Source organism: Phycodurus eques, chromosome 7, assembly GCF_024500275.1.
Source record: "Phycodurus eques isolate BA_2022a chromosome 7, UOR_Pequ_1.1, whole genome shotgun sequence".
Lineage (NCBI taxonomy): Eukaryota > Metazoa > Chordata > Actinopteri > Syngnathiformes > Syngnathidae > Phycodurus > Phycodurus eques.
Genome location: NC_084531.1, coordinates 9,974,432 through 9,992,285, shown reverse-complemented (window position 1 = coordinate 9,992,285; position 17,854 = coordinate 9,974,432). Strand labels below are relative to the sequence as shown.

The 17,854-nt window shown below is 40.9% G+C and overlaps 1 protein-coding gene across 1 annotated transcript in view; it reads left to right on the top strand.

Annotated features, from left to right (window-relative positions):
• grik4 (glutamate receptor, ionotropic, kainate 4) overlaps positions 1 to 17,854 on the top strand; it is a 395,044-nt gene that overhangs the window by 303,364 nt on the left and 73,826 nt on the right. Inside the window, exons 9-11 of the mRNA XM_061681761.1 lie at positions 5,339 to 5,500; positions 10,603 to 10,755; positions 15,023 to 15,127. Of these exons, the coding sequence (XP_061537745.1) occupies positions 5,339 to 5,500; positions 10,603 to 10,755; positions 15,023 to 15,127 (420 nt within the window). The remainder of the gene's footprint in view (positions 1 to 5,338; positions 5,501 to 10,602; positions 10,756 to 15,022; positions 15,128 to 17,854) is intronic.

The following is a 17,854-nucleotide window of genomic DNA, read 5'->3' as shown; positions in this document are numbered from 1 at the left end:
TTTCCACATTGATATCTTTGTTTCCATTTTTTTTTTATTTATTATTTGTATTTTTTTTAAAGTTTACATGTAATAAAAGAAAAATAAATAAAAGGAAATACCGTTCTGCTTCCGGCCTAACTAACCTCTTCATATTAAATATGCATGCCACATAAAGTCCTGTGCGCATAGCAATATGTACTGTGCATTGTCAGTCCTGCCAGCAAATGTAAACACGGTTGACGGAATAAGGCTAACTTAGCTAGCCTGTGTGCTAAATTCTATCAGTTGATACAGCTCCTGTTTGCAGCCAAGTAGTACTCTCCATTGGGGGTCAATTTCTTCACGTAATCAACAATCAAATCCACATAGTCGACAGAATCCTCAAGGATCAGTTTACATGCTCATTACTTACAGCGACAGTGCATGTGGCTCCTGCCCATATGGTCATTTATCATTGGGCAGCTTTGAATAGAGACGACTATGAAGAGGCAAGACAATCTCTTATTAGTCCCTCAGTGGTGACAACACAGCAGCAGGATCAACGGAAGGTTCAGTACCTTACTCAAGGATATTTGAGCAAGTCCGTGGGGGAACTGGGAGTCCAAACAGCAATCTTCCAATTCCCAGACATCATCTCCTGCCCTTAGACATGTGCCTTACAGACAAATTGATGGACGCTGGTGTACTTCCAAGAGAGATTTTTCACATCCTGTTTTTTTTTTTTTTTCATATCCAGCTTTAAAGTTGAATTTGAGAGCCCTCTAAAGGGTTCGTATGTGGACACGAAGAGGATTTGTCTGGAATAGAAGGCTGTTGTCAACTCATCCCTCATGGGATCTCATTATTCAGCAGTTAAACCAACAGGTTCTCACATTCGGGAATTAGTATTTGATGAATATACAGTCTATGGATTGAGCGCATGCAGCAATGGTCCATAATGGACTTATATCATGATAATCAAAGTGGTATTCCAGTTATTATATATATATATAAAAATATATGTATATATACATATATATATATATATATATATATATATATATGATACGTTTTCATGCTTGGGATGTGAAAAACATATGGACTCCTGCATTAAAATACACCTAAGCACAACTACCGGTCACTTAAAGGAAATGTAAATTTTTTCTCAATTTGAAACATTCCGATGTGTCTTAATAGCATGCCTGTGACATGCGTTTGTCAAAAATACTCCAATGATCAAGAATTGTACCACACTTCACACCAATGGCAAGTCCAGCTTTTATTATCATGACGACCGCGGGTGAAGCATGAGCTTTGCAACTAAAGAGGCTTCACAGGCTTCCTCTCGTCATCTCGCCGACCAATGTTTTTGTAACAGTGATGTGAATCTCGTCAGCGAGTCTGTGCCTTCTCCTCTCATGAATTGCTTGGCGCTAGAAAGTTGTGGGGGTGTGGTTATTATGCAAATTTGCCTCATTATGTAACAGTGGGTAAAGTGCAGAACGATCTACTCACAGACACATTTTCGGAAATAGGAAGATTTAGGTGGTTGTTTAATTTCACGCTTGATGAGTGGGTAGGCACTCCAGAGACCAAACTACAATGGATCTGAGAGTCTACACACCCCTGTTAAATGCCAGACCTTTGTGATATAAAAAGATGAGACCAAGATAAATCATTTCAAAACCTTTTCCACTCTTGTGGCCTTCAACCTGTACAGTACAACAAAATTATTAAAACATCTTTGTAGCTATGTTCAGACTTGGACAGTAACATCATCCCCCTATCATCCATCCATCCATTTTCCATACCGCTTATCCTCACTAGGATCGCAGCTGTGCTGGAGCCTATCCCAGCTAACTGCGAGCGAGTACACTCTGAACTGTTCGCCAGCTAATCGCAGAGCACAAATAAACAAAATACCATTCGCACTCACATTCACATCTACAGGCAATTTAGAAACTTCAATGAACCTACCGTGCATGTTTTGGGATGTGGGAGGAAACCGGAGTACCTGGAGAAAACCCACGCAGGCACGGGGAGAACATGCAAAGGTCAGGTGTTAGGTGCTAACCAGTTGTGCCGCTCTCCCTAACACATGCAGGACAATGTGTTATGGTCCAATAAAGGTTGATTTTTTTGCCATAATTCCAAAAGATATTTTAGCACTCACACGACACTGCTCACCACCAAAAGAGCACCATATACCATAATGCGTTGTGTCTTCAGAGAAGTAGAAGAATTGCGGGACGAGAGTCGTCGCAGACGCAGGGAGTGAGTTTTTCGTACAAATGTCACTTTTCAACAAAGCTTGTTGACAATGTTTTCATTTAAACAAGGGTGTGTCGACTTTTCTCCATAACTTCCTGCTTCTTGTTCTTTAGACTTTAGAAGTTTTGCCTCTTTGAGTCAACTTTTATCCCTGCCCCTCTGTTCTCATCATTTTGCTGCTCTGCCTTTTTCATCCCCTTCGTGATCACAGTTGCTTTTGACCCTCCGAAGACTGCCTTCACTCTCTTACTGCTGAGAACCAATCGTCCTTCACTGAGCAAATGCCCAGTTCCCATTTGCCCCGTTTAGTATGCAAGAGGGAGTATTCGTTCAAGTTGTTGGAAGTAGTCTGCATTTGTGTCACTGCTAAAAATCTGCGAACAAATATAACCCCCCGGTGTTCTTGTTTTTCTGACATAGCCAGAAGATATTTTGGTGCCCTTGTAATTGCATGTGACTCTCAATTTTCGAGGTTCTTGTTTGGATTGGGTGCGGCTGTGCCCATGCATATGCTATACGTACAAGCAGCCGCGAGGGGCAAGCATAATGACGGGCTTGTTTGTACAGTTTGTCTCTAATGATCCATTGAAGCACACTTACCTTGTAATTACATGGCCAGTCCCAAAAGGCTTAGTAGGGCTCATATGTTAGCGAAAGGTAAAAGAAAATAACAAAATAATTGTATTTGAAGTGCAAGATTAAAATCCCTGTGGCTTCAGCTTTGATTTTTTTTGTTTGCCCAATTATTGTATAATTTTTCATCGTTCAAGTGTCCAAATGTAAGATGGAGTGTTATATTGGGGTCTTGAATTTAATCTCATCCTGTGCCCATTCCCTCACTCATTAATAGTCACATGTAAAATAAAGTGAAACATGGACAGAAGTTAAACGTCAGCTTCCTTATCGGGGGCTTTTAAAGTACTTTGTAAACCTTTTGTGTACCCACGCCACATTCACATTTTATTTGCGAACCAGGCAAACAGGCTGGTGTTAATGTCGCCGTGTGTTCCTGTGCCTATGGTCGTGAGGTGTCCCTCATGACTTTGGTTTTGCTCTGAGGTTGGTAGTAAAGGGCTTCTATTTCAAAATGTGCTAAAACCTGAGGGGAAAAAAATTGCAGACTTGTTGACATCACATGATTGAACTGTAGGAGTCGATTACAGTGGCTTTATGTCACATTGCTTGGTCAGTGTGTGAAGAGAGTGCAGCGCTAAACACCTGTCGCTGTCACGGATGTCAGCTTCTTTATTGAAGACAGTGCATGATCTGTTGCTTTGCCTCGCTGAACTCAGGAAGAAGAAAAAAGAAGGATAGAGTAGACAAAAGTCATACTAGCTAGCTAGTAAGCTTTTTGTCTAATAATGTGCCCGGCATGTTGTTGGCACAGAAAAAAAGGATTATTAATTAAAGACAGTCCACCATATGCTGCTTGATGCTATTCCTCACCAAACTCAGGAAGAAGAATAAAAGAAGACATTGGACAGAAAATGCGCTCCAATCAGCAGACAACTCAAAGCGCTTTGTTGGCAACACGCGAGCTATGCTGTAATGCTCAAATCACGAGATCTGTGTTGCTATGCTGGACTGCTTTGATGGGTTCGTTTTTGAAATTCTGGATTAATTGTTGCTTCTCAATTGGCAGTTTCATGACTGGTCTCTCATAAAGAACACAAGTATGTGTCAAATGTATTTTATGTCTCTGAGAAAGGTTAACAATGTGTTATTCGAAAAGGGTTTTTTGCTAGTACCTTTGCTAGTTTTTTTCTAGTAGATTTTTACACTTTCAAACGGTTGTCTCCTGAAGCTTTGAATACTCGTAAAACACAACAAGCACACACAAAAATTGGTGAAAAAAGCAAATATTAATCCATCAAATTGTGGTTTTCCACTTGAATGGTAGCCAGGAGACCTCAGGAGAGGCCGAACAATTTCATTTTGGATGAGGACCAAATTGTACACCTTCATACCCTTTGGCATCAGCCTGAATTTTGTCATTTAGATTCAGACATTATGCACCAACTAATTAGGTAAAAGGTTTAAATATGCTGCAGTATTAACAAAAAGGGGGGAACACTGGCCTCACCCCTCATAACTGTTAGTCATTTTTGCCTTATCCTCCTCACAAACCAACGATAATAATAATAATAGGTGATTTTCCACAGGTTTTCATGTTGGTCCTCTGCTGCGTGTTTGACTGTGTATGTTTATTTTCCTCACACGTATACCATCCATCCGTGCTTATCTTCAGAATCTGTGGCCTCACTGGGTGACTGTCAAATCCTTGATGGCACACAGGGCCTGCCAGGGCTGCCACCTCAAGGTTGGGGGGTTGTGGTTTGACGCCTCTGTTAGGCTTCAGTAAATGTTCATCTCCGTGTCCCTCCTCGACTCCGCCTCCTGTACTCCCTTCACGTTATCATTTGTATCTCCGCCTGTTCCCTGTCGACGCTTCCCTCGGCGGAAGGGGAACCAGCACGTCCCGAAAAGCCAAAGAGCCAAATAAAATTCTATGTTTATTCTCCCGCCGCATCCTGCCACTTTATATGTCTGTTTTTCAATATTTTTATTAGCTCGCTGTCCTTGAATGGTTTGTCTCGTTCTATCTTCTGTCTTGTAATTCAAGCATAGGAGCATTAAAATTTGGCATTCATGTGATATGGCTCCCTGTAAGATGATGCCGTAATTTTTTGCTAACTCAACTGGAATGGTTGAAGACAATGAAAATGTTTGATTTACATATAGTTTAGAACAGGGTGGGCACAAATGCATTAATACGTTACAGTAAAGGGATTTTTGACACATTTTCTGTGGCCCCCCCACTCATTATAGATAATATCACTAAATTAGAATCAGAATCATCTTTATTTGTCAAGTATGTCAAAAACACACAAGGAATTTGTCTCCAGTAGTTGGAGCCGCTCTAGTATGACAGCAGACAGCCATTTGACAGTAAATACTTTTGAGACATATAAACATAAAAACACAGTATGGAGAGTCACAGAGCAATGAATCACATGATGTTGTATATTGTGTTGTTGGTTCTATAGTTTAATTGGCCAAAGCTCTTTAACCTGCATTTACATTATTACGCCATTTTGTCCTGCAGGAGTTCTCCATGCTGCGATTGGAAGATGTGGGAGAGCAGCGGGTCAACATCGTCGGATTTTCCGTTTTCAACCAAACGCATCCATTCTTTGAGGATTTTGTGCTAAGCCTCAACCGCTCCTGGCAAGAGAACTGTGAACATGCTCCGTTTCCTGGCACCCCGGTTAGTCCACACACACACACACACACACACACACACACACAAACGCGCGCACACAAATACAAACACACAAATGGACATATATTTATTTCTTTACAAAGGCCAAACAGACCTTTAAAGGCTGAATGCATCTACAACTCAAATTATCCATCCAAAACAACAGCGCCACATCAAAAACAAACACCAAATTATACAAGTATGACATTTATCCAGTTAACTGCTGTAATTGTAGTGGACGTCCTAGCCAGTTGATTTCCTGGCAGCGTCCTCATTAAATCTGTTGTGGGGTCTTCATTCACTTTGGAGGAATTACTGACTGCATAGTGTTGCCAGCTCACAGCGTAAGATTTAAAATACAAAAATTATGTTTCTGTATCTCCATTATATGAGGAAAATTAACACTTGATAGTAATATTCTTGGTGTCCCAAAAGTCACTACACGTGAGGCCATCTGCATTTGATAGCTTAGACTTTATATATATATATATATATATATACACACTCACACATACATACACAGACCCTTTCTAAAAAAATTTCCTTTGACAGAATTTATTTTAACAGCACTTGCAACACACACGTGTGTTTGTGCACGGTGACCAACTGGTTAGAGCGTCGGCCTCACAGTTCTGTGGACCCGGGTTCAATCCCCGGCCCCACCTGTGTGGAGTTTGCATATTCTCCCCGTGCCTGCATGGGTTTTCTCCGGGCACTCTGGTTTCCTCCACATCCCAAAAACATGCATTAATTGGGGACTCTAAATTGCCTGTAGTTGTGACTGTGAGTGCGAACTGCTGTGCGGTTTGTACTCTCAAGAATTTAGCTGGAAGCCAATAGAACAGTTGATTAATGAGCATGAGTGATTGACCTGAATGAATGTAGACGATGAGACGACAAACAATTTGCCCCCCTCTCTTGCGCACAAGCTGGCTGCTGAAACTGGCCAATAAGCATTAGAACACAGCGTGATATAAAGCTGTACAGTTGCTCTCGCAGCAGGTTGCTTGCATATTTCTCACCTCCCACGATCTCGCCTTCATGACTAATTTGCTTAAAGTTGGGAGAATAAAAGGCTGATGGCACTTTTGGAAGATAAATGATTAAGTCATTCATCCAGCCACTTGTAGAAGTGATCTGCCATCTTTGATGCTAATGTGGTCTGATGTACAACCCCGATTCCAATGAAGTTGGGACGTTGTGTTAAACATAACTAAAAACAGAATACAATGATTTGCAAATCATCCATCCATCCATTTTCTGAGCCGCTTCTCCTCACTAGGGTCGCGGGCATCCACATTCACACCTACAGGCAATTTAGAGTCCCCAATTCATGCATGTTTTTGGGATGTGGGAGGAAACCGGAGTGCCCGGAGAAAACCCACGCAGGCACGGGGAGAACATGCAAACTCCACACAGGCGGGACCGGGGATTGAACCCCGCTCCTCAGAACTGTGAGGCTGATGCTCTAACCAGTCGGCCACCGTGCCACCATTTGCAATTCATGTTCAACCTATATTTAATTAAATACACTACAAAGACAAGACATTTAATGTTCAAACTGATAAACTTTATTGTTTTTAGCAAAAAACCATTAACTTAGAATTCTATGGCTGTAACACGTTCCAAAAAAGCTGGGACAGGTGGCAAAAAAGACTAAGAAAGTTGAGGGGGTAGATGGTTACATTAAAAAAAATGATTCAAATTGGAGTCATAATTTTAATAATAATAAATAGAAAACATTTTGAAAAAAGAATATGAATAAATGAATAATCACAAATTATTTGGATCAAACTATCAATATTTACTATCAGTAGTAGTAGTAGTAGTTAATATTTATGTGCAATCGTATGAATCTGATGCTGCTTTCGTCTTTCACCGTTGAAAGATTCCCCCATGACCTTTCGATGACCAACAGGTGCATGTTTCCGTGGGAACTTGTGCTCATGAAAGAACAGATGCTCCCTCTTGAACACTGTTACTACTGTTCGATAAAAAATACACACATTTATGACATGTACCGCTTGTCCCACAGGTGTAAGGACAATTAGTTTCAAAAGGAAAGATGATTTGAGATAATGTTTTGAGGTACAAATTTGAGTTTTGAGTGACAAATTTATGTCAAGGTAAACATACCACCACAACACATGACAATCACTCAGGATAATATTTCGTAGGCATTCCAAGAATCTGACCTTTGTTGACTTTGATCGAAAAGGAGAGAAATTCTCAAATTCTGTCATTGTACAGTCCCCTCCAAAAGCATTGGAACGGCAAGGTCAACAACAACTCAGGACAGAGAACCTTTGGTTTGAAGCCACCCACTTTTCAAGTGAGCAAATGTATTGAAACAGACATTATTAAATGAACTTAAAGTGAGTAACAGTTAATATTTGGTGGTATAAGCCTTACTTGCAATAACTGCATCAAGCCTGGTGTGGGTGGGTTGACTCGAGCTGAAAAGATGCTTTGCCCTGAATTGTTTAACACATCTAGATGTAAATACCCTGAACTAAAAGCTTGAATTCTGAACTTTAGTCTAATATTCATCTTTTGATCTGAAACCCAAATGTCTTCAGTGTACAACAAAAACGAAGCAATTGACCTTGCCCTTCCAATACTGTTGAAGGGAGCTGTATAGTGTTAAGCATTGATAAGAAATGGACCCATGACCGACAGTATATACTCACAGTATATACTGTAATAAAAAATACTGTTGAAGCACACTGTGCAACAGTATAACAACATGGCTTCATCTGTTCCCACTGCACTAATATCATCGTATGTCAAACCTAAAAAGCCATCAGCTATGCTTCACAGATCTCTGCAGGCTGTTTGTGGGCACCATGTTGCTCTTAATGTGCAATCTACCAATTAGGAAGTTATGAAACACATCACGGTTTTGCAATTTAATGACCTTTTGGTAGCTTTGTTGCCACGCAATAGCTCAATAGCCTGTATTATTATCTGTAACAAAATCAACAGTGTAGCTCTTTGAGGGCTTTCGCTATGGGCTCAGTAAGAGGCGGTTGCCGTGAAGATGAAGCAGTTTGGTTATCAGACATGAGAGGAAGCAAGAATGATGCTGTTCTTCTTTTTTGAGAGAAGAAAGGACACGATGCCTTTGAAAGAAATAAACACATCACAGCACATCACAGTGGGCCTGATTTAATGAAGGTTTGCATAAGCAAAAACGGTAGCCAACTTGATTGCACATGCAAACAGATGTGTAAGCTGATCTACCCAATCAATCAATCAATCAATCAATCAGTCAAACCTTTATTTGTGTAGTACAACACAAAAAAGCAACACAAAGTGCTTCACAGAGCAAATGATTAACGACACAAACACCCACCTGCTGTCTCTGAGCCCCTGTGGCACCCAACACCCGTGAACAAGAGTAGTTACAATAAAAAAGATGATTAAATACATAGCATAGCTATTGAGACATGGCTGAGCACAGAGTGGAACAGAAGCTGCCGGCCAATTAACTAAGATTACAGCATAAGACATGGAAACGCTAAAATAAATACATTGATAAAAAGATTAATAGCATACTATAACCATAATAAAATAGTGTAAAATAAATAAAAGGTACTGGCAGATAAGAAGTGACCAATAAAAATGTGGTCATCTATAAATAAATAAAATGCTATATAAAATTACAGCTAAATATTTGATATAAAACAAGCGACTCATAATCAGTTAAAAGCCAGACTAAAATTGTAGGTCTTGAGCCTCCTTTTAAAAATATCAACGCTCTCTGTGGCCCTGACCTCCTCCGATAGGCTGTTCCACCGATGAGGACCGTAGACTTGGAACGACGCCTTGCCGTGGGACTCTGGGTTTTACTAAAAGGCCAGTACTGGAGGACCTAAGGGTCCGCAAGGGTTGACATGATAAAAGAAGGTCTTCTAGATAAGAGGGGCCAAGACCATGAAGCGTTTTATAAATTACATTAAAAGAACCTTAAAATCGACCCTGAAAGAGACAGGGAGCCAATGCAGGTCCTCTAAAACCGGAGTAATGTGCTGAATTCTGCAGTAGTTTTTTTTTAGGGAGACCAGAAAGGATACCATTACAGTAGTCAATGCTATTAACTGGACACAACCAGAATTGTATCTACCAATTGGCTAAATTGCTGTGGAGGTCATTTTCCATGTTGTGGGAGGAGAGGGTTGTGTGCAAAGAAATTAATTTCGGCCTCGCAATGTCATTTATCAAACCTGAGATGAAATGAATTGTACTGGCTGATTTTGTGTCTTAAAATAGCCTGTCCGAAAGGCAGGTTTAAACCAGCACAAAAAGCAGTGGAAGTGCAGCGCAGGCAGAATAAGAGGTCGTGTGGAGAACTTTTCAGCTCGAGTCAAAATTTTTGAAATGCCAGAAACAAAGATTATCGTGCCATATCATCTATGTATTCAGCAAAGCAATTTTAGAGCTTCTGTATCACCTGAAGGTTGAGTTTGAGCCAGTCACAAGGAGGAGTCATGCCATATCACCTTAGAAATGATAAAACTCCTTTCAACGCTGTATTTTCCTGCTTCTGGGCCATTTCAACACTTTATGGCAATTGGTGCTGGGCTCTCCCAAAGTAGTTGTGCTGTCCCAAGTTGTAAACACAATGTTACGCAGAGAGGACACACACCTAAATAACTTATAGCCATGCACTCCGGACGAGTTAAAACAAAATAAAGCATGGCTTTTATGTTGCTGGCTTCCACCAAAGAGCAGATTTCTTTTCTGTGACTCAGTAATATGTTTGTTTGTCTCTTCCACTAACACTCCAGTTTCATCACTTCAGACTTCATTTTGCACTTGCGGTGCTCTCCTAAATTGCTGGCGTTGGGCCGAAACCCCCTATGACCAAATCTGGTCAATTATAATATTTTTCCACAAATTTAGTGCCGGCTATTTTGGGATCTAAGGAAATTCGACCTAGTGTATAAAATGATCTAGTGGAATCATCTCACCCACGCTAAACCCTCACTGAACAGCAACCACTGACATGTTTCACTCATAGTTTGTGCACTTGGAGTTTGTGCAGTTGGTGTGTGCATGCATAATACATCCACCTTCCTCTTTCTTTCTCTCCTGCTCTTGTGCAGCTCTCCTCAGCTCTCCTCTTTGATGCAGTGTACGCGGTGGCGGCTGCGGTCCAGGAACTGAACCGCAGCCAAAATGTAGGCGCCACTCAGCTATCCTGCAAGTCCTCCAAAATCTGGGAGCACGGCACCAGCCTCATGAATTACCTAAGGATGGTAAGTTGGTCCCTGTTGTACTAAATAAAAAAACGTAATAATAATTCAACCTGCCTTTATGGAAATGTTTATTATTTTGTCGGGGGGAGCTATTTGTATGTCCAGATTAATCAGGAATAGGGCTTAAAGCTACCCAGATGTCCACGAGAAGGTTTCAGAGGGGGGCAAATCAAAATGGGGAACACTTTATCACCACTTGAATGTAAACTAGTGGCTATAATAGCCATGGGTTTCTTTTTTGTTATTGTCGAAAGATAAATTACTGTTACTTGGTGGCAGTCTTTTATCAAATATCTATATATAGTTCTCTCTCGCTCTCTCTCTCTCTGAAGTTGTGTAAAATGAACTTAAAATGAATAACATTTAATATTTGGTGGCATAACCCTTACTTGCAACAACTGCATCAAGCCTGCGACCCATCAACTTCACCAGACTGTTGCATTCTTCATTTGAATGCTTTTCCAGGCCTTTACTACAGCCTCTTTCAGTTCTTGTTTGTTTCTGGGTTTTTTTCCCCTCAGTCTCCTCTTCAGGAGGTAGAATGTATGCTCTATTGGGTTAAGGTCCGGTGATTGACTTGGCCAGCCTAAGACCTTCCACTTTTTCCCCTGAGGAAGTTATTTGATGCTTTGGCAGTGTGTTTTGGGTCATTGTCTTGTAGCATGATGTAGCTTCTCCCAATTAGTTTGTATGCATTTTTCTGTAAACTGACAGACAAAATGGTTTTGTAGACTTCAGAATTCATTCTGCTGCGACCATCATGAGTTACATCATCAATAAACACTAGTGAGCCGGTTTCAGAAGCAGCCATGCAAGCCCAACCCATGACATTACCTCCACCATGCTTCACAGATGAGCTTGTGTGTTTTGGATCATAAGCAGATCCTTTCTTTCTCCATACTTTGGCCTTTCCATCACTTTGGTAGAGGTTAATCTTGGTCTCATTAAAACTTTGCACCAAGACTTTTATGGCTCATCTCTGTACTTCTTTGCAAAATCCAATCTGGCCTTCCGATTCTTTTTGCTGAGTAGTGGTTTGCATCTTGTAGTATGGCCTGTATATTTCTTCTCTTGAAGTTTTCTTTGAACAGTGGATTGTGATACCATAACGGTACATACAGTGTGTGTTTTGCTCAATGTAGTCATTGTGTGACATATGGCCAATCTAATGATCTGTAAGTGGCAACATTTACACTCAAGTAGGTTAAAAACATGGCAAATGTGGCCAGAGAGGAATAAGAGTAAAGTGGATCATCTTCATGGACCCAAAAAGAGGAGGATTTAGGTAAAGGGAGATGAAGGGAATATTTTAGTCTCTCGAGGTTTCTTCATTTTAGTTTGAAAAAAAATTACGCTTCCAAAACTTGTAGTAGTACATAGAATATTTGTCTTATTCCTCGTTAGGTGGTCTAAGCTCATAAATGCACAGCCATGAAACTAATGTATTTATGTCACAAAATGCTCAGTGAAGATGCACAAAGGGGGCAAATAAGAGCTCCCAGTGGGAAGTTCCCACGAGGAGCTCTTATTAAAAATGCATATAATTTGTGAAACGCCATTATGAACCAAAATAAATGTTTTGAACAAACATAACCTCTAAAACGGTTCAGTTAAGATTTGTATGTAAAATTGCTTGAAACTTCACTGTTGTGTCAAGATGCCAAACAGAAAAGGGAAAACTCAAACTTTATTTTTCTCAAGTTCGGCACTTTATTTGAACATGACTTTCTCTATTTATTTACTTGCTCTTATTGTGAAATGCAGCCCTACTTTTATTTAGTAAATGAGATAACTTTACTTAATTATTCTCATATGTTTGATTACCAGGGCAGAATTTGTAAGATGTGTAAGTCTTTATAATGTTCTAATATAATTATGTCAGTGGCATAAAAACATCGATACTATTGTTTATCTTGAAAGTTTTGTGGAAAATACATTGTTCTAAAAACATTTGCTATCAAGGCAGGCCTAAACTTAATATATTGAGAGAGAGCAAGAGCAATTGATAACACAAAAATATTGTACAAACAGTATAAAAGATTAAAGAGTAAGAACTGATAATAAAAATCTGCAATATATATATATATATATATATATATATATATATATATATATATATATAAATTGTTACTTGTTCTTCAAAAGGATCTACTTAAATTATTATGCACTATAATATCATTATATCAGTGGCATTAAAAAAAAACATCAACGATACTATTGTTTATCATTGTTTTTGGGAAAATGTATTGTCCTAAAAAATGTGCTACCGTGGCAGGCTGAAACATAATGTATTGAGAGAGAGCAAGAGCAATGGATTACACAAAAATACTGCACAACTGTACAAATTTAAAAAATCTGCAATACAGCGGGACCACGAAGCAACCACCGTCACATAGTGAAGGATTACTGTATCTGTACTCCATGATGATAAGTTGGAGGGACTCATTGTTCCAGGACTGGGATTCATTCTCTCCAGACGTGCATCCTGGGACTCACATACAGTAGTCTCAACTGTAGTGTTTGTGTGTGTGTGTCTGTTTATACTGTATATATTCATACATATACAGTATATATATATATATTTACTGCAGATTTTAATAATCGATTAATTTGTTGCGTATTTTTTTGATTAATCGATGAATTGGATTAAAAAAGTTTAATTCCCATTCTCGATTCAAAAACAGGACATTATTTCGTTCTGCTGGGAGACTTCAATGCTCACGTGGGCAATGACAGTGTGACTTGGAGGGGTGTGATTAGGAAGAACAGCCCCCCCTGATCAGAACCTGAGCGATGTTCTCTTATTGGACTTCTGTGCTCACGGATTGTCCATAACGAACACCATGTTCAAGCATAAGGGTGTCCACACGTGCACTTGGCACAAGGACACCCGAGGTCGCAGTTCGACGATCGATGCTCGGGTGAAGAGAGGGACGGAGCTGTCAACTGATCACCACCTGGTGGTGATTTGGCTCCGATGGTGGGGGAAGATGCCGGTCCGACGTGGCAGGCCCAAACGTATTGTGAGGGTCGTATTGTGGGAACCTTTGGCAGAATCCCCTGTCAGAAGGAGTTTAAACTTCCACCTCCGACAGAACTTTGCTCATGCTCCGGGGGAGGCGGGGGACATAGAGTCCGAGTGGACCATGTTCTGCGCCTCCATTGCTGAGGCGGCCGACCGGAGCTGTGGCCGTAAGGTGGTCGGTGCCTGTCGTGGCGGCAATCCCCGAACCCGTTGGTGGACACCAACGGTGAGGGATGCTGTTAAGCTGAAGGAGTCATATCGGGCCTTTTTGTCCTGTGGGACTCCTGAGGAAGCTGATGGGTACCGGCTACCCAAGCGGAATGCAGCTTTGGTGGTCACTGAAGCAAAAACTCGGGTATGGGAGGAGTTCGGTGAGGCCATGGAGAAAGACTTCTGGACGGCTTCAAGGAAATTCTGGTCCACCATCTGGCGTCTCAGGAGGGGGAAGCTGTGCACCATCCACACTGTGTCTGGTGGGTATGGGGCGCTGCTGACCTTGACTTCGAATACTTCGAAGACCTCCTCAATTCCACCAACACGCCTTCCCATGAGGAAGCAAAGTCTGGGTTCTCTGAGGCGGGCTCTCCTATCTCTGGGGTTGAGGTCACCGAGGTGGTTAAAAAGCTCCTCGGTGGCAAGGCCCCGGGGGTGGATGAGACTCGCCCAGAGTTCCTAAAGGCTCTGGATGTTGTGGGGCTGTCCTGGTTGACACGCCTCTGCAACATCGCATGGACATCGGGGACAGTGCCTCTGGATTGGCAGACTGGGGTGGTGGTCCCCCCTTTTTAAGAAAATGGATGGACGGATGGACATTATTTCAAATGGGCAGTGCATAAAATGCACAAACATAAATTGATTATGATTCAGTTACTGGTTTGGTCCGGATTGTCCAAAAAAATAAAAACATAAATAAATAAATAAAAGGCAAAACTGGTGGTCAGTGAATAAGTAATGGCTGTAAGTATCTTTGCTATCAAAAAACTTTAAAATGACATGTATGGTTGTCATTTACTCAAAGAAGAGAAATATGGCCAATTTTCTATTTGGCTGTAAATGGGTCACTTTGTCTCCATTTCATCTTATTATTCAAAATTTGACATTTATACGGGGGGAAAAAAGAAGATAGAAGGGCCTGGTCGGCCTGTCCCCTCCAGTGTTCTCTATAATAATCACTGATGAGAGGAAAGTGGGCCTGATTCAGCGGAGAGGCCTTTAATGTGCTCCTATGTCTTTGTTGGACAGGTAGAGCTGGAGGGTCTAACAGGCCACATTGAATTCAACAGCAAAGGCCAACGCTCCAACTACGCCCTTAGGATCATGCAGAGCAGCAAGGATGGCCTAAGGCAGGTAAAGTGAACCCTCCCCCCCACAGTCTTCTCAAACTGATGAGACTGCATCTTCATAACATGGTAACACTACTTCAGTTCAGAATTTTTATACGATATACCATTTGTTTCACTTATAGTGTCCGTGGTCATTTATCTACTGCAGGGTGGAAAACGTTTTCCAATGATTTATCTCGGTCTCATTGTTTTATGTCACAAAAACCTGGCATTTGAACAAGGGTGTGTAGACGTTGTATATCCACTGTATATTAGTTTTGTGTTCGACTAAAGAGGCTGAGATTTCACGCTAAGTAAATTTGTAAATTGTGACAAGATCATTATATTTACTTTTGTGAATTTTTTTTGTGATGAGTGAGTGGTTGTTTAATGAGATTTTTCCAATGTCAAATATGTGCCTTGGCTCGATAAAGTTTGGGAAAAACTGACTGAATCATTTGAACGGTGATAAGGTTGGTGCCGTTGATCAAAATGATGCGATTTAATGCAAAATGAACCATGCTGTGTGGCAAAAATATGTCAATATTGTGTCGTGAAGTTGATGGTTGCACCAAAGCATGTTCTTGAAAAGAAATATTCAGTTAGTGACCAGATTTCCCTTTTCTTGTCCTATGTAATAATGAGCCTCCTAGTATCCTGTAAAGCATTTCATAGTACACAATCCCATCATATCATAACACAGAGGCCCCCTGAGCATCGTGCCAATAACCTTCAGATGTGTACAATCATATTTCTGGATTTGCCTGTATGCTATGAGATATGAAAGTGAAACAGTCCAGTCATTCTGCCGTTGAGTGTATCCTTTATGGCAGTTGTAAGACTTTCTGTGATATTATTGGAACATTCTTTATAGCGCAAAAACAACCTAAAATCCTAGAAAGGCTGGGGAGAATCAGTTTTGGGAGAAGTCATTGCTCAATTCTCTCCCATCCATCAACGCCTTCTTAAAATGCACCGCTGGAGCCCCAGCAGTCACAGGCAGCTGAAATCTGAGGCTGAAAATCAAGAGTGTATGCGAATAATGGATGGAAGGCAAAACTGGGACCTGAGATAGAAATCAGTTCTAGCTATATGGCGTCAAATAGATGAGGTATTACGATTGAGTATCTTGGTGCGGTTGATGGAAGTTAATGATTGTGAGGTAACTTCAGTTTATGCTGTATTTGCGACGAAAGAAAGCATAATTGCAAAGCATTTTCTCCGGGTACTCCGGTTTCCTCCCACATCCCAAAAAAATGCGTGGTAGGTTGATTGAAGACTCTGAATTGCCCGTAGGTGTGAATGTGAGTGCCAATGGTTGTTTGTTTATGTGTGCTCTGCGATTGGCTGGCAACCGAAGATAGCTGGGATAGGCTCCAGCACGCCTGCGACCTGAGTGAGAGTAAGCGTCACGGAAAATGAATGAATGAATGAATGAGCAATAACCAAATTAAATACAATATAAAGAATTAAAATTGGTGCATCATGATAATGCAATGGCCATTATGCTGCTCCTTCTGATATGTGCGCCTTGGCCACCAGCGGTCAGTACAATACATAAAGGCATGTAGATTTGATCATGAAACACAGAAGAGCGTCGCAAAGCCGCAATAATATATTTTTTTTGTTTCTCATAGAGGATAAAGTACATGCCTGTGAGTATTGATGTATGCTATGTCTGCATGTGTTGTTACCGCTTGTGTCCAAATGTGTGTTCAATTTAAAGAACAAGACTTTATGTGATTGGGTTGTGATACGGGCAGACTATACACTTGAGTTTGTGTAAGCTCCTTTTGTTGATGCTCGTACACACACGCACACATAGACACACACGCACACACACGCACAGTATAGAAAACCGATCGTCTTAGTTTCCTTTGTCTAACACATTTGAATAGTTTAGTAATTCTTCCTCATTCAGAGTCAAAGTACATCTTCTCTTTCACATTACTGTTGTGATGGGATAATAAGAGATTATGAATGTTTCCTATTCTTATGTCCTCTTACACATGAACAGCAGAGATTATGATGAATAGTAGCATTTGAAGTGCTCCGGTCAGTGCAGGGGGTTTACTCTTCCCTTAAGACTTAATATCACTTTTCATTTTAAATCCTGATGCTTGATGTAAATCTGATGAGTGTAATACTATTTTCATATCATTGCTTTTCAACACTGACTCGCTTGTCCTCTGCAGCGGGTGCGGCGGCTGTTGTCATTCTTATGGGAGGCTTGTCTGGCCCCAATCTATTATAAGAATTGAGGGGTCACTCTGGTTTTGCACCTCTATTACTTTTTTCTTATGAAAAATGTGACTTTATGCCTGTGTGTGGCCAAAATGTTACCTATTCAGACATCAGCTCATCTGCCTTTATTAACCTTGTCTGTGTCTCCGTGCGTCCCCTCTCTTTATTCTGGCAAAAGTCCAGTCTAGCATAAGGCAAATGCCATGTTGTCTAATGCGATGATTTCAAGCAGAAGCTGGTTTTGTTCATGTGGAAAGGCAGGACGTCACATGTGGGGAGGGGAGGTTGGCAGATTGGGGTGTTGTTTGTTTTTGTTGAGTAACACCTCATACACCACAATGCCTTTGGGCTCTCTGGGCCAAACAAGACTGGAAGGTGTGAGGGCCTTGGCAGGGATAAGAAAGTTGGCTCAATGCCAAATCCACTCACCCCTTCCTTACACTCACAAACACGCAGACAGTATAACCCTTTAGCATTATTACATATATGCAGATCAGCATTAGGGTTG